Source organism: Chiloscyllium punctatum, chromosome 30 (genome assembly GCF_047496795.1).
Source record: "Chiloscyllium punctatum isolate Juve2018m chromosome 30, sChiPun1.3, whole genome shotgun sequence".
Classification (NCBI taxonomy): Eukaryota; Metazoa; Chordata; class Chondrichthyes; order Orectolobiformes; family Hemiscylliidae; genus Chiloscyllium; species Chiloscyllium punctatum.
In genome coordinates, this window is record NC_092768.1 from 26,587,513 (window position 1) to 26,601,410 (window position 13,898).

Consider the following 13,898-nt stretch of genomic DNA (forward strand, 5'->3'; position numbering starts at 1 on the left):
CCGTCAATCACACGGTAGACCAGCATGAGGCTGGAATAACACAGCAATCCAGACAGCATCGGGAGGTGGAGAATTCAGTGGTTTGGATGTAACCCCTCAGTTAATTTGGTGTGCAAACCTCTTGATCACGCCTGCCTACGTTTACGTTCAAATTTTTACTGTCTAGCACACAAAAAGAAGTTATCCAGTCCCAACCCTGCAAATCACCCGCCAGTCACAAAAGAAAACACAGAACAACAGTTACCACTTGTTTTCTAATGAGCTGATGTAGTATCCAAATTGCTACAGGACCAAATGTGCCTATTATCCAAAATAACTGTCTGACATTTCAGGATTTTGTGCTCGGGACCATGGCAGCAAGTGCAATTTTCGCTTTTTCATCAAAAGCGTACTAGACGACGGAGAGTTCAAACTGGAGGAAAATGCGACATCACCTCGATCGTCGCGTCTGTCCACTTCGTCCTCCTCCTCTCTTTCGCTCTCTAGTTTACAATAATTGTTCAGAAACTGTTGCGGTGAATCTGGGAGGAACGGGGGAACGGAATGTGCACAGCGGCACTGCAACAGCCGCAGTTAAACTTGTTTGAATCCGGAAGTGCTGAGATTGAACATGGCTTCCAGACAGCAGCTCCAGAGTTTGACAGGGGAGGCAATTTGTCCCATTTGTCTGGATTTCTTCACCGGTCCGGTTACACTGGAGTGTGGGCACAACTTCTGCCGCTTCTGCATCACCCAGAGTTGGGAAAAGAAGGAGATAAACTCCTGCCCGGAATGTAGAGAGGAGTTTCCGGAAAGAAATCTCAGGGTAAATCGGGCCTTAGCGAATCTGGCCGAGGAGGCTCGAAAATTACAGCTGGATCCGAAAGAGAAGGAAAGTAAACCTCACTGTGAGGAGCATCAGGAAGATCTGAAGCTGTTTTGTGAAACTGACAAGAAATTCATCTGTGTGATTTGTAGAGATTCGCGGGAACACAGAGAGCACCGCTTCATCCCGGTTAAAGAGGCTGTTGAAGTCTACAAGGTAAAAGGGGAAATATTTTATTAATATTTTCTTTTATTAATCTGTTAAGAGATGGTATCACACACTTCTGGTGCAGGTGGGATTTGAACCCCGGTCTCGGGCTTAAAGCTCTATGGAAATAATTTATCAAGTGAGAGTTTTATTGTTTTTTGTGGTCTAAAGCTTTATTTCTGTGATTTTCTCTCCCAATTCCAGGATCAACTGAAATCTTCCTTAGATGCTCTCACGAAGAAGAAATCGGCGGTTTTAGAAATGGAACGGAAACAGAAACAGAAGATTTCTGAAACTAAAGTAATCTCTCCTTGGACAGGTTTTCCGGAATCTGGTTTTGTTCCCTTTATCGCGGCACGTTTATGATGTTTCGCATTTCATTTTGGTAGGAACAGGCCAGCAGTCTGCAGAACCACATCACATCCGAGTTCACTAAAATGCACCAGATTCTCACTGAGAAAGAGCAGCGTTTGCTCAGAGATCTCAGGGAAGAAGAGGAGGGGATTGTAGAACCAATGGAGAAAAACCTTCGAGAGATTCAGGAGAATTTAAATTCTATTGAGGAGACAATGTCAACGTTGCAGAAACAGATGGTGCAAGCAGATGAGCTGGTAATTACGAAGGTAAGCGAATACATATTGTACAGTTAATCTTTACCCGGTTGCAAAATGCCTGTTAAATTAATACTGCATTTATTGAAAAAGAGAAATAGAATCAAGCTGAATTTGTACCTGTTTTTCGACGGTTCTCCTGTTGTCACTGAACTAACCTCTCCGACACTATCTCGGGGACAAAGTTAAAAATCACACAACACCAGTTTATAATCCAACAGGTTTAATTGGAAACACACTAGCTTCCAGTCCAACACCGCAATCTCCAAATCATATCTCGGGAACAGCAGCAACCACCTTGCTACTCGACCTTGTGATCTAATTATTTGTGGTCAATCCTTTTCTTGTTGGATAAGCGTGATTTCCCGCTTGAATCCACACTGTCATTCTGGCACACGCACATGCAGGAAACTACGTGGGCGTGTCGCGCACATTGATTCTGAACAATTGCTGGATTAGTGGTGCTGGAAGAGCACAGCAGTTCAGGCAGCATCCAACGAGCAGCGAAACCAACGTTTCGGGCAAAAGCCCCCCATCAGGAATAAAGCAATTGCTGTTGGGTTTTTCTTAACCTCTAGCGTGTCGGTCAGCACATTGCAGATCATCATGATTTGTTGTTAAAAGAAAATTGACTACGTTTGATTCCAGTTATGTTGACGGTTTGTTACTTTATATTACAGATCGCCAGTACTTGGTTCCTTTAGAATTGAGGCATTTGGTTTACTTTGGCATTCCGCGGTGTTAATTCCAAATCCGCCACTTTACCCTTCCGTGTCAAATCATATTTGCCCGGTGTCTGCACATTTCAGCTGTCTATCTCCTCTTCAAATCTGTTGCTCCCATCCTCATTATTTGTAATTTACTTATTTCAGGGGAAAGCGTGCCTGAAGAAAAGGTAGGACAGGGATTTTACTGAAGTCATGCAAAGTTTGTTTAAAAAAATCTTAGGAGTGTGTTGTTATGATTATTAACGATTTCATCCCTGTGCACAGACACATTATATTTTAAAATGATTATTAATTAGCAGATAATATCTCCACTTATCTTACTGCAGTAATACGTTTTAATATAGTGACTCATAACTGTGCTCTATTTTTAAAATTAAATTACAAGACGACATCGATTCAGACAGCAGAGAAGAAACTTTTCAGCCCATCGAGTCTGCGTCAAACTAGCTACACTAGTCCCACTTTCCAGCCTTGAAGTTATGATATTGCAAATACTCATCCAAGCACTTTATAAAAGATGCAAAGGCTCTTGCCTTAACAACACCACGGCAGTGCATTCCAGATTCTTCCACCCTCTAAGTAAAAAACATCCTCAAACCCTGCCCTTCACTTTTAAAAAGTGCCTATTCGTTATTTGACATTCAAATAAGGGAAACAGGTGCTCCTATCAACCCTGCCCCTGACGCTCTTCATTTTATGCGCCCCTATCAGCGTCACCACCCCCCTCGCCCCACTCCCCACCCGCCCCCGCAATACACAGACACACACACACACGCACAGCCTGACATGTAAATAATACTCTGATGTTCCAATGTCTTGTGTGGCTATGACTTTGAGATTGACCCTGAGGGAGCCACACGGCTCATCTTTGCAAAGTTTGAATTTACACGACACCTAATGACCCTGAGAAGGCCACGTCCCGAAGCAGAACGGAGTTCTGTGTTTAATCTCATTTGCTCTGTCCAAAAAAACTGCAGCCATTCATATAGCGCCCTCAATGCATTTAAACATATAAATGCTCTGCAATCGAACATTAGAAGTCAGAAAACAAAAATTGAGACCAAGCCACACAAGAAGATACTAACACGTATGACGAGATCAGATTTGTGGGCCACATTGAAGAAGGAACGAGAGGTAGAGAGGCTCAGGATTTAGCGAGAGATTTTCAGAGTTTAAGGACTCGACAATTTCAGGCACGTTTGCCAGTAGTGAAGAGGCTGCAATCAGAGGTGTGCAAGAGACCAGAAGTAGAGCAGCTCAAGATGCCCAGAGAGCTGTGTGCCTGTCTATTGCACAATTCGATGGTAAGTAAACACCCAATGCTTAGATGTTTACGCATTTAATATTTTCAGTCTTCTTCTTTGAATTTCAAGTTTTGTGTATAAAATACTGTCTCAAGCGTGTAGGCTTAATGCTTATCTTCTCTTGGGGTGTCATAGCAACAGCCTATGAAACATTTTCTTGACCTAGGAGTTCTAATTCCCTGCCCTTGCATTGCCAGGTTATCTTTCACTCAGTTATAGAAAGACTAACATTTCATTTTCTGTCATATTCACTCTAACTCAACAAATGCTGCCAGTTGGGAGTATTTGTACAATTTAGATAATTCCTTGAATTTTCTAACCTTAACGTATTTATCACATCAACTGTTTACTATTTACAGGATTAGCGAGGATATCCAATTACTCTCAATTGCTGATGCAACTGCCTTGTCCATTGAAAAGTTCAAAGGGCCTTTACAGTATACAGTGTGGAGAGAAATGATTGCCTCTATTGACCCCGGTAAAATTCATTTAATTTTTTTTCTGATTACAAATATACTTGTAAAGTCACCAAATGGTCTTTAAAACCCCAGATTAAATACACACATTGCCGGTTGTTAATCCCAGGAATATCTTTATTTGCATAATTTTCTTTAGGTGGGAATTACTGGGTAAGTGGCAGAAACCATTATCACAGTAGTGAAGGGATCTGGATGACTAGAGCAATAAAGCACAGCTGTCAGGATATGATAAACAAATTTATGCAGACTAGTCTGACATTACCTTAAATCCTGGGGGATATTCTGTCGTTATGAGAATTCCATTTAGGCAATGGAAATATTGTCTTCACAGGCAATTAATCAGACTCTTTAGGCAACACATGTGGCTTCAGATACAATGGCTCTATCCCTGAATAATGGAGAGATGTAGTGAATAATTGAAAAGTTCACATCCGCAACAGAATCAAAGAGTTGGACATTCTAATATTTATTACCTAACCGTGTCTAGGAGAAAACAGAGGTGAGGTCAAACATAGAAACATTGGAGGTGTAGGGAGGCGAAGGAAGGCGGTGAAAAGTGGGTAAAACACCTTAGATTGAGGGAGGTTAATTTTCTGCTTGACCTATGAATTCAGTCAAAGGATCAAATCTTTCTGAAGGAATTGTCAGTCAGTCTTCCACCAGTTTGCTGCTTGGGCCCATGCTCTGTGGTAATGAATGCTGGTTGAATTCAGGAAATCATTCACTGCTCAGCAGGACTGGGGAGTGAGCAGATGGAAGTGGGCTTGGGAGAGATTTTGGTAGTCCCATCAATACTGAGTAGACGTGAGGTAGAATGGTGAGAAGGTGCTTGGGAAAAGCAAAAGCAAGTCAAGCAGTAGTTGGAAAAAATATAGTCTCTTGACCACAGAAAACAGAGAAGATGCCTTCATTGCTAAATAATGCTCTTGGTGCCTATAATGTGACGCTGTGGGCTTCAAAATCAATGGTTCTTTGAGATCGAGTCACTGTTCTAATTCAGGAAATGAGACAATCAATTTTCCAACACTAAGTCATGGAAACAATATTGTGATCACGATTAAAGAACATTTTTGACGATGATATTTGTGATATATTTTTGATCAGGGCACCTAGAATTTGAAATAATTGCAGTATTTCCGATGGGTTCTCTGTATAAGCACTGTGCACACACAACATACCAAGGTTCCCCACATTTACTGCAGGAAAGAGATGTCTATTTTTGCAGCTGCGACACAATTTACAAACAGGTCATTGGCCAAGTCCGATTGTGATCTTGTAATTGCTCTGGTTACAATATAAATCTGAAGACTGATGAGATGGAAATCTCTCCCAACCATTTTATCCAGCACTATGAAGAGTAAGGAAGACATAGTGTTCCTTCAAGGTGTCAGGAACTGCTAGGAGAATTTGATTATGAATTGGCAACAAAATATAAAATGTAACCCCCAAAGCTATTGAAATTGTTGTGCTTGGAGAGATTGTGATTGTGAGAGCAGTGGGGAGAAGAGGTTGAATTTGGACCACTCTCTCGCTCATCATTTAATTTAATCTTTATTGGAATGTGCTTTTGAAAAGGAGATGATGGCTCGCTTTCTTGAACAGCTGCAATCTTTTTTATTTCATTCATTCGTGGCATGCGTGTGTCTCCAGCTGACCCAGCACTATTGCCATCCCTAATTTGTGTGTTTCTGTTTGCTGCAGTCAATTTGGTCGATGTAAATGCAAAATGCTGTTAGAGAAGGGTTTCCAGGATCTTCACCCAGCAATGAACGGCAAATACCAATATTCCACCTCTGACACTCTCCATCAACTTTCTGTTGTCTCCTCTTCCCACCATATTTTTGTCAAACATCCCGTTGCATTTTGTTACTACACTTTCCCCTGCGTCTCTTTCCCCTGCTTTTCTGCGCTCCCCCCACACATAATCTCAGTTAACCTTCTGCTTGCTACTCCTTCATCATTCATCTCCAGCGCTGTACCTCCACCTCCCTGTGTTCTCTCGGGCCTCTGCCTCTATCGACACTCTTCCACAGTTCTCAATTACCTTTCTCCCTTTGATCTCCCCACACTCTAATTCAGTGATATGTTGTTGTTTTTTTAACTTTTCCTCCCAGCTCCAGCCTCCCTAACTCTGGATCCAAACACAGCGAGTCCCTGGCTCATCGTGTCTGAGGACCGGACCAGTGTAAGCGTGGGGGATAAGCTGCAGACACGCTCTGACTCCCAAGAGAATATTGATCACTGGCTCAGTGTCCTGGCATCGGAAGGATTCACATCAGGGAGATATTACTGGGAGGTGGGAGTGATCAACAAGAGTCGGTGGATTGTGGGTGTGGTCCCAGAATCTATGGACCGGACAGAGACTAACGACCCAAAACTGGAGACCCAATACTGGATTGTGGGACTTGCCTCTGGAAGAGGTTACTTTGCTGCCACATCCAGCTCTGATATCACCCTTACCCCGAACACAGAACCCCAGAAGGTCGGGATTTTTCTGGACTACGAGGGTGGACAGGTATCATTTTACAATGCAGATAACATGTCCCATCTCCACACCTTCACCCACACTTTCACTGAGAGAATTGTTCCCATCTTCTATCCGGAACTGAATGACCATGGCAAAAATTCCACCCCGCTGACCATCTGTGGGGCTAAAGGGCCCTGACAGATCCATCTCATAGCTTCACCCCGTCTCCCTGCCTCCTGACAGTTGTCAAACAGGTGGTTGTCAGTTAACATTCCGGGAATAAACCCTGTACCGGAACAGGGAACTGAAAGATCAGCAAGGAGCTCTGCGGGGCTGGGGGAAAGAAGGAGGGGGGAGAAAGGAAACAAATAAAAGCTCAACTGTAGGGAGGGACTGACTGGGTAGAATGAGCTGTGTAAAAACAATGACTGCAGATGCTGAAAATCAAATACTGGATTAGTGGTGCTGGAAGAGCACAGCAGTTCAGGCAGCATCCAACGAGCAGCGAAATCAACGTTTCGGGCAAAAGCCCTTCATCAGGAAGGGCTTTTGCCCGAAACGTTGATTTCGCTGCTCGTTGGATGCTGCCTGAACTGCTGTGCTCTTCCAGCACCACTAATCCAGAATGAGCTGTGAGCTGTCGGAACCCGGGCACCTTCCTGTCTGTAATATTGCTCCACAGGCGGGAGGTGGCGCTACATGACGGTGTTGGCAATGAATCAGTCAGTGGTTCTCAAACTGGGCTCAGGGGAATCTTTCCAGGGAGACATCAAATCATTTCTCTGGAGAGGAGTATTTCCAGAGGATCCCCATAATAATATTGCAGGACGTGGGGCAAGGGGAGAAAGGAAGAGAAAAAAAAGGCATCCCGTTTTGTACAAATTATCTGGAATTGGTGAAATCCCTGTCTGACCAGCTGTCAATGCTTACACTCCGAAAGTTCCCGAAATCTCGCCCTTCTTCAGGATGATGAGGATCCTCGCTGTCACGTGTTTTTTTTAGCGGGGAGTCTCAGATTTACTTTCGGGTGAAGGAGAGGGGAGGCGGGAGACCCGCTGCTGCTGTGATACTTGGCTCTTTTCAACCCGGACCAAGTACCGTTCTCATGCCTGACCGTAGGGTGTTCCCGTCATTTTTTTTTTGTTTATATTAACCTCTCTTGGGTTTTTTTTCCCGTAGTTGTTCTAACCTGCTAGTTTAACCGACTACAAATATACACGATGCCGGATATAACATCGTCAAATAACATTGACCAGGGTCGGTTTACCACAGGTCTGTAAATATTGCCCAGAATTGCATTGTCTAGAACGGTCCATTTATTTTGCGTTAAGTTGTATCTTGTGTATTTATGGAAGGATTTTCTTACATGAAATTGGGGTCTGCTTCTGGAAGTTTAAACGTCTACATGGAGTGTGGTTGCTACGAATTTTGCTTTTCACAGTCTATTTAACTTGAGGAATAAACCAACTGGATGTATATGGTATTAATGCAGAATATTAAACATCTTAAAAGCAGCTTACCTGAAACGTCAGAGGAGACACCGTTATCACCTACTGTAATTCTTTTTTTCTATTTTATCTCAAGGGTGAAATAGTCCTTAAATCCTTGTTATGCAAGTATCTGTTTTATCAAAAGCAGTATTAAAATAAATCACATATGAAAACATTATCTATTATTGATGTTCTTTAACTGTGTACTTATACTGGAGGCCAGTGATTGCTAATCCACTTTGAAAAATAAATTCGTCACAACAAAAAACCTGTGAATCTGTGCAATGGACGCATTTGTGTTAATTCCCAAAACAAAGCTCGTAAATAAACCCTACTTCAGAAAATAAGAACTTTGTTTGTTTCATTGGCAAAGTTCTCCAAGTTTGTATCCTTACAGCGCCCGTTCCGAATTCTGGTTGAACTAATTGGAGTGATCGTCCCCTGAAGAAAGGATTAACAAGGTAAAAACGCCCCGTGCTGGACTATGACTCGCCCTCGACCTCTTCATTTCCAACTGCCGCCGGGACATTAACCGCCTCAACCTGTCTACCCCCTTTCCCCACTCCAACCTCTCACCCTCACAGGGCACCGCCCTCCAATCCCTCTGCTCCAATCCCGACCTCACCATCAAGCCAGCAGGTAAAGGGGGTGCAATGGTAGTCTGGCGCACTGACCTCTATGGCTGAAGCCAGACGCCAACTCGAGGACACCTCCTCCGACCGCCCCTCGACCATGACTCCACCCCCCCATCACCAAACCATCATCTCCCAGATCATACAGAACCTCATCACCTCAGGAGGTCTCCCACCCACAGCTTCCATCCTCATAGCCCGGGAACCCCGCACTGCCCGGTTCTACCTCCTTCCCAAGATCCACAAGCCTGATCACCCTGGCTGACCCATTGTCTCAGCATGCTCCTGCCCCACTAAACTCATCTCTTCCTACCTCAACACTATCCTATTCCCCCCTAGTCCAGGAACTCCCAACATACATTAGAGACACCACCCATGCCCTCCACCTCCTCCAAGACTTCCATTTCCCTGGCCCCCAATGCCTCATCTTCACCATGGATATCCAGTCCCTCTACACCTCCATCCGCCATGACCAGGGCCTCCAAGCCCTCCATTTCTTCCTCTTCCAATGTCCCCAACAGTACCCTTCCACCGACACTCTCATTCATTTGGCCGAACTGGTCCTCACCCTTAACAATTTCTCCTTTGAATCCTCCCACTTCCTGCAGACCAAAAGGGTAGTCGTGGGCACCCATATGGTCCCCGGCTATGTCTGTCTCTTTGTTGGCTGCGTAGAACATCCCATCTTCCGTAATTACACCGGCACCACTCCCCTCTTCTTCCGCTACATTGATGACTGCATTGGCACCACCTTGTGCTCCCGCGAGGAGGTTGAGCAATTCATCAACTTCACCAACACATTCCACCCTGACCTTAAATTTACCTGGACCATCTCTGACACCTGCCTCCCCTTCCTGGACCTCTCTATCAACATTAATGATGACCGACTTGACACTGATATTTTTTACAAACCCACCAACTCCCACAGCTACCTGGATTACACCTCTTCCCACCCTACCTCTTGCAAAAATGCCATCCCGTATTCCCAATTCCTCTGCCTAAGCCGTATCTGCTCCCAGGAGGACCAGTTCCACCACAGAACACACCAGATGGCCTCCTTCTTTCGAGACCACAATTTCCCTTCCCACGTGGTTAAAGATGCTCTCCAACGCATCTCGTCCACATCCCGCACCTCCGCCCTCAGACCCCACCCCTCCAACCGTAACAAGGACAGAACCCCACCCCCGGTGCTCACCTTCCACCCGACCAACCTTCGCATACACCAAGTCATCCGCTGACATTTCCGCCACCTCCAAAAAGACCCCACCACCAAGGATATATTTCCCTCCCCACCCCTTTCCACCTTCCACAAAGACCGTTCCCTTCATGACTATCTGGTCAGATCCACACACCCTCCCCCCCCCCCCCCCCCACAACATACCCTCCCATCCTGGCACCTTCCCCTGCCACCCCAGGAATTGCAAAACCTGCACCCACACCTCCTCCCTCACCTCCATCCAAGGCCCTAAAGGAGCCTTCCACATCCATCAAATTTTACCTGCACATCCGTTGCTCCCAATGTGGTCTCCTCAACATTAGGGAGACTGGACACCTCCTAGCAGAGTGCTTTAGGGAACATCTCTGGGACACCCGCACCAATCAACCACACTGCCCAGTGGCCCAACATTTCAACTCCCCCTCCCACTCAGCTGAGGACAAGGAGGTCCTGGGCCTCCTTCACCACTGCTTCCTTACCACCAGATGCCTGGAGGAAGAACACCCCATCTTACACCTCGGAACACTTCAACCCCAGGGCATCAATGTAGACTTCACCAGTTTCATCATTTCCCCTTCCCCCACCTCACCCCAGTTCCAAACTTCCAGCTCAGCACTGTCCCCATGACATGTCCTACCTGCCTATCTTCCTTTCCACCTATCCACTCCACCCTCCTCTCTGGCCTATCACCTTCAACCCCACCCCCATTTACCTATTGTACTCTATGCTACTTTCTCACCACCTCCACCCTCCTCTCACCTATCTCTCCACCCTTCAGGCATTCTACCTGTATTCCTGATGAAGGGCTTTTGCCGGAAACGTCGATTATTCCTGCTCCTTCGGATGCTGCCTGAACTGCTGTGGTTTTCCAACACCACTCTAATCCAGAAAGGATTAACACTCCAGTGCGTCCTCTATCGCCACTTCGCGTTGGATTCTGCGATTGATAGCCGGAACAGAACAAGTGACCATCTTTGGGAACGTCCAATTTTGATTTCGCGTTTTTGCTATCCAAAATTGAGCAGCCGTTTCTGTTGCTTGTTCATGTCCAACCCTTGTTCAAGTGTTGCCATTGTTTTTCAGGTACATATTAATGACTTGAACGCGGGCGTGTTAGGACCATAATTTCTAATTGTGCGAACAATGGAAGTACTCTGAAGTTGGAAAAGAATAGTGAAAGCTATTCACTAGTGGCACGTCGGCATCGCTGGCTGGACCAGCATTTATTGTCTGTCTCTAACTGCCCTAGAGGTGGTGGTGGTAAGCTGCCTCTTCAACCTTCTGTAGGTAGATCCTCAAGACATTGGGAAGGAGGTTCAGGATTTTGAGCTGGAGACGTTAAACTTCCGGTGACGTAACAAAAACAGGTTTCATAGAGCCCTTTGGATTCTATTCCTCAGACTTGAGTGCTCATGGCCCAATCTAATTAATTAGAGACAAAAAAAGCTACTGCAGATGCTCGAATCCAAGGTAGACAAGCAAGAGGCTGGGAGAACACAGCAAGCCAGAAGCATCAGGAGGTGGAGCAGTCGACGTTTCGGGTATAACCCTTCTTAGGAACTTCATGACTCTAATCAATTCTCTGCATATATTTAAGACTGGATACTAAGAATTGATTCGACTGGGCTATTTGTCAGTATATTTTTTTTCAATAGCTCAACTTTGAGAAAGGAATGCGCAAGGGTGTCCAGACTTGATTGCGTCAAATTACTTTGGAGCAAAGATACAGAAGACACGTTCAATGAGTAATATTCAGCCTTCTACGAGAAAACGGGTGGAAGGTGAATTTGAGGGGCGCTGACCAGAAGGAAAGTTCAAAACGTTTGATAACTAAACGAAATCAATTAGAAATGATCTGATGGTGGCAAGATTTCACAAAAATTTGAAGACAGGCGACTAGAGAGATCGATGATGTAGGGCTTGGGTCAAGATTAGAGAGGTGCTGGACGAGCACAGCAGGTCAGGCAGCATCCGCGGAGCAGGAAAATCGACGTTTCGGGCAAAAGCCCGTCACCATTTCCGCCTATGTAGGGCTTGACTCAGCCCATCGATGAGTTGCAAGCTAGTGAGTGAATCATTTTGTCACCAAAAGGATGACACTATTGAGTTTGCCGACAGCCTGTTCTTTATCGCCCAGACATTTAAGCCACGAATATGGCAGTGGTTTCACGTAAATTGGCCAAATCCTACATAGAACCGACACACTGCCTCCCCTTCACTGTTTTGATCACACAGCATTGCCCTGTGGTTTGAAGGGCAGTGCTTGTCACTGGCCACTTGGGTGTTTTTCATATCTTCCTGGTGGTGGCAATTGAATAAAGATTTGTGCACTTTGTGTCTTTCACTGTGTTTCACACCTGCACACACACACACCATGGGTGCTGGGGGAAAAAAAATAAGCACTACCGCAGTTAGGCGGTAGTGTGGGGGTTTAAAAAAAAGAAAAAAAATAGAACCGACACACTTGCAGAGCGTGGATGTGACATCGACGGAGGGAAGTCTTGTTTGTTCCAGCGAAGAGCTGGAATTGGTTTCTATCAGTTGTAACACCTTCCTCTCTTCCCCTCTCACACCCACGCCCATCAACAACCCCCCCCCCCCCCCATCCACCCCCCCCCCCCACCCCGTCCCCAAGAGGTTTTGCTTTGACTAACCGCAAACACGTCCGAGTAATGTCTCAAGAAATGAAATTCAACTTTGATCATTATCTGAGCATGTTTCAATGGATGTTTAAAACGCAGTAGGTTCTTCCCTCAACTCGGTCATATTGTGGCTGCTGATATTCACCTTTAAATATAATGAGGGCCTTTTATTTGCGCTGGCACACCGGTTTGCAGATTTAGAGCCATCCCTCACCATCATCTCATTCCGATAAGCAACACACGCGACGCAATTTGATCAGGCATTGGTGCAAGTATTCTTGCTGTTTCTCGATGACGATCACTTCGTTTAAACTTGTTGAGATAATTTGAAATGCAACCTACGAATTCCGCATGGACGCTTTTAAACATCCAGATTCTGGATCGGCATGCAAACAAAGTTTGCTATCTATTTCTAGACATCATTCAGCATCAACGTTTTAAAGTAAGTTTTGCTTTTTTTCTCAGCCAAGTTAAACGCACCGCGGCAGAGGCGTTGCTTTGATCAATCGCAAGCACGTCAGAGTACCGCCACCTTCCGTCTGTGGTGCAACATTACAGGCAGGAAGGACCCCGGGTTCTACCCAGTCCCTCTCTACAATGGAGCTTCTAATTGTTTCTTCTCTCCCCCCTCCTTCTTTCCCCCAGACTGAGACCGACCCCCATCAGTTTACAGCTGGCAGGAGGCAGGGGGACGGAGTGAAATTATGGGATGGATCTGACAGTGCCCTTTAATCCCGCAGATTGTCAGCGGGGCGGAGTTTTTCCCGTCGTCATTCAATCCCGGATGGAAGAAGGGAAAGACCCTCTCAGTGAAAGTGTGGAGATGGGACATGCTGTCAGCAATTTAAAATGACGCCTGTCCACCCTCATAGTCCAGGAAACCCCGATCTTCCGGGGATTCATACTCGGGGAGAGAGGGGGGGTCAGTGAGGGGGAGGTGGCGGCTAAGTAAACACGTCCCTCATAACAGTCTCACGATCCAGAATCCGGTCGCAATTCTAAACTCCACTTTTCCTGTTCATAGACTCTCGGTGTTGAAGAAAATGTCGAGAGGCGGACCTTGAGCATTAACCAGTTTATTACAAGATGCATCATGGGGGTATCCTCCGTCCGAACAGTGGCTCGATGGAATCCCGGAGTGCAGCAGAAAGTTACTACGTTAGATAGAAATCAAGACAGGGCTACAACACGGGCTGACCATTAATCCTCGTGTCAACACGATCCGAGGAGGTATCGAATCAGGGGTCAGCTCTCAGGGTCCGAGCTAAAAGACGCTACGCATTCCACAAGAAAACAGGATTGAAAGTTATCACCTAA

At 45.6% G+C, this 13,898-nt stretch overlaps 3 protein-coding genes across 3 annotated transcripts in view; 2 read left to right on the forward strand and 1 right to left on the reverse strand.

Moving 5' to 3' along the window:
* LOC140455314 (zinc-binding protein A33-like) overlaps positions 1-13,898 on the reverse strand; it is a 147,149-nt gene that overhangs the window by 63,579 nt on the left and 69,672 nt on the right. The gene's annotated exons all lie outside the window — the stretch shown is intronic.
* Positions 1-13,898, forward strand: part of LOC140455301 (uncharacterized) — a 96,385-nt gene that overhangs the window by 28,030 nt on the left and 54,457 nt on the right. The gene's annotated exons all lie outside the window — the stretch shown is intronic.
* On the forward strand, positions 520-7,000 carry LOC140455299 (zinc-binding protein A33-like). Its single transcript, XM_072550049.1, has 6 exons — positions 520-1,021; positions 1,217-1,312; positions 1,402-1,635; positions 2,496-2,518; positions 4,015-4,133; positions 6,249-7,000. Exons 1-6 carry the CDS (start codon positions 611-613, stop codon positions 6,797-6,799), a joined length of 1,434 nt encoding a protein of 477 aa, XP_072406150.1. The 5' UTR covers positions 520-610; the 3' UTR covers positions 6,800-7,000.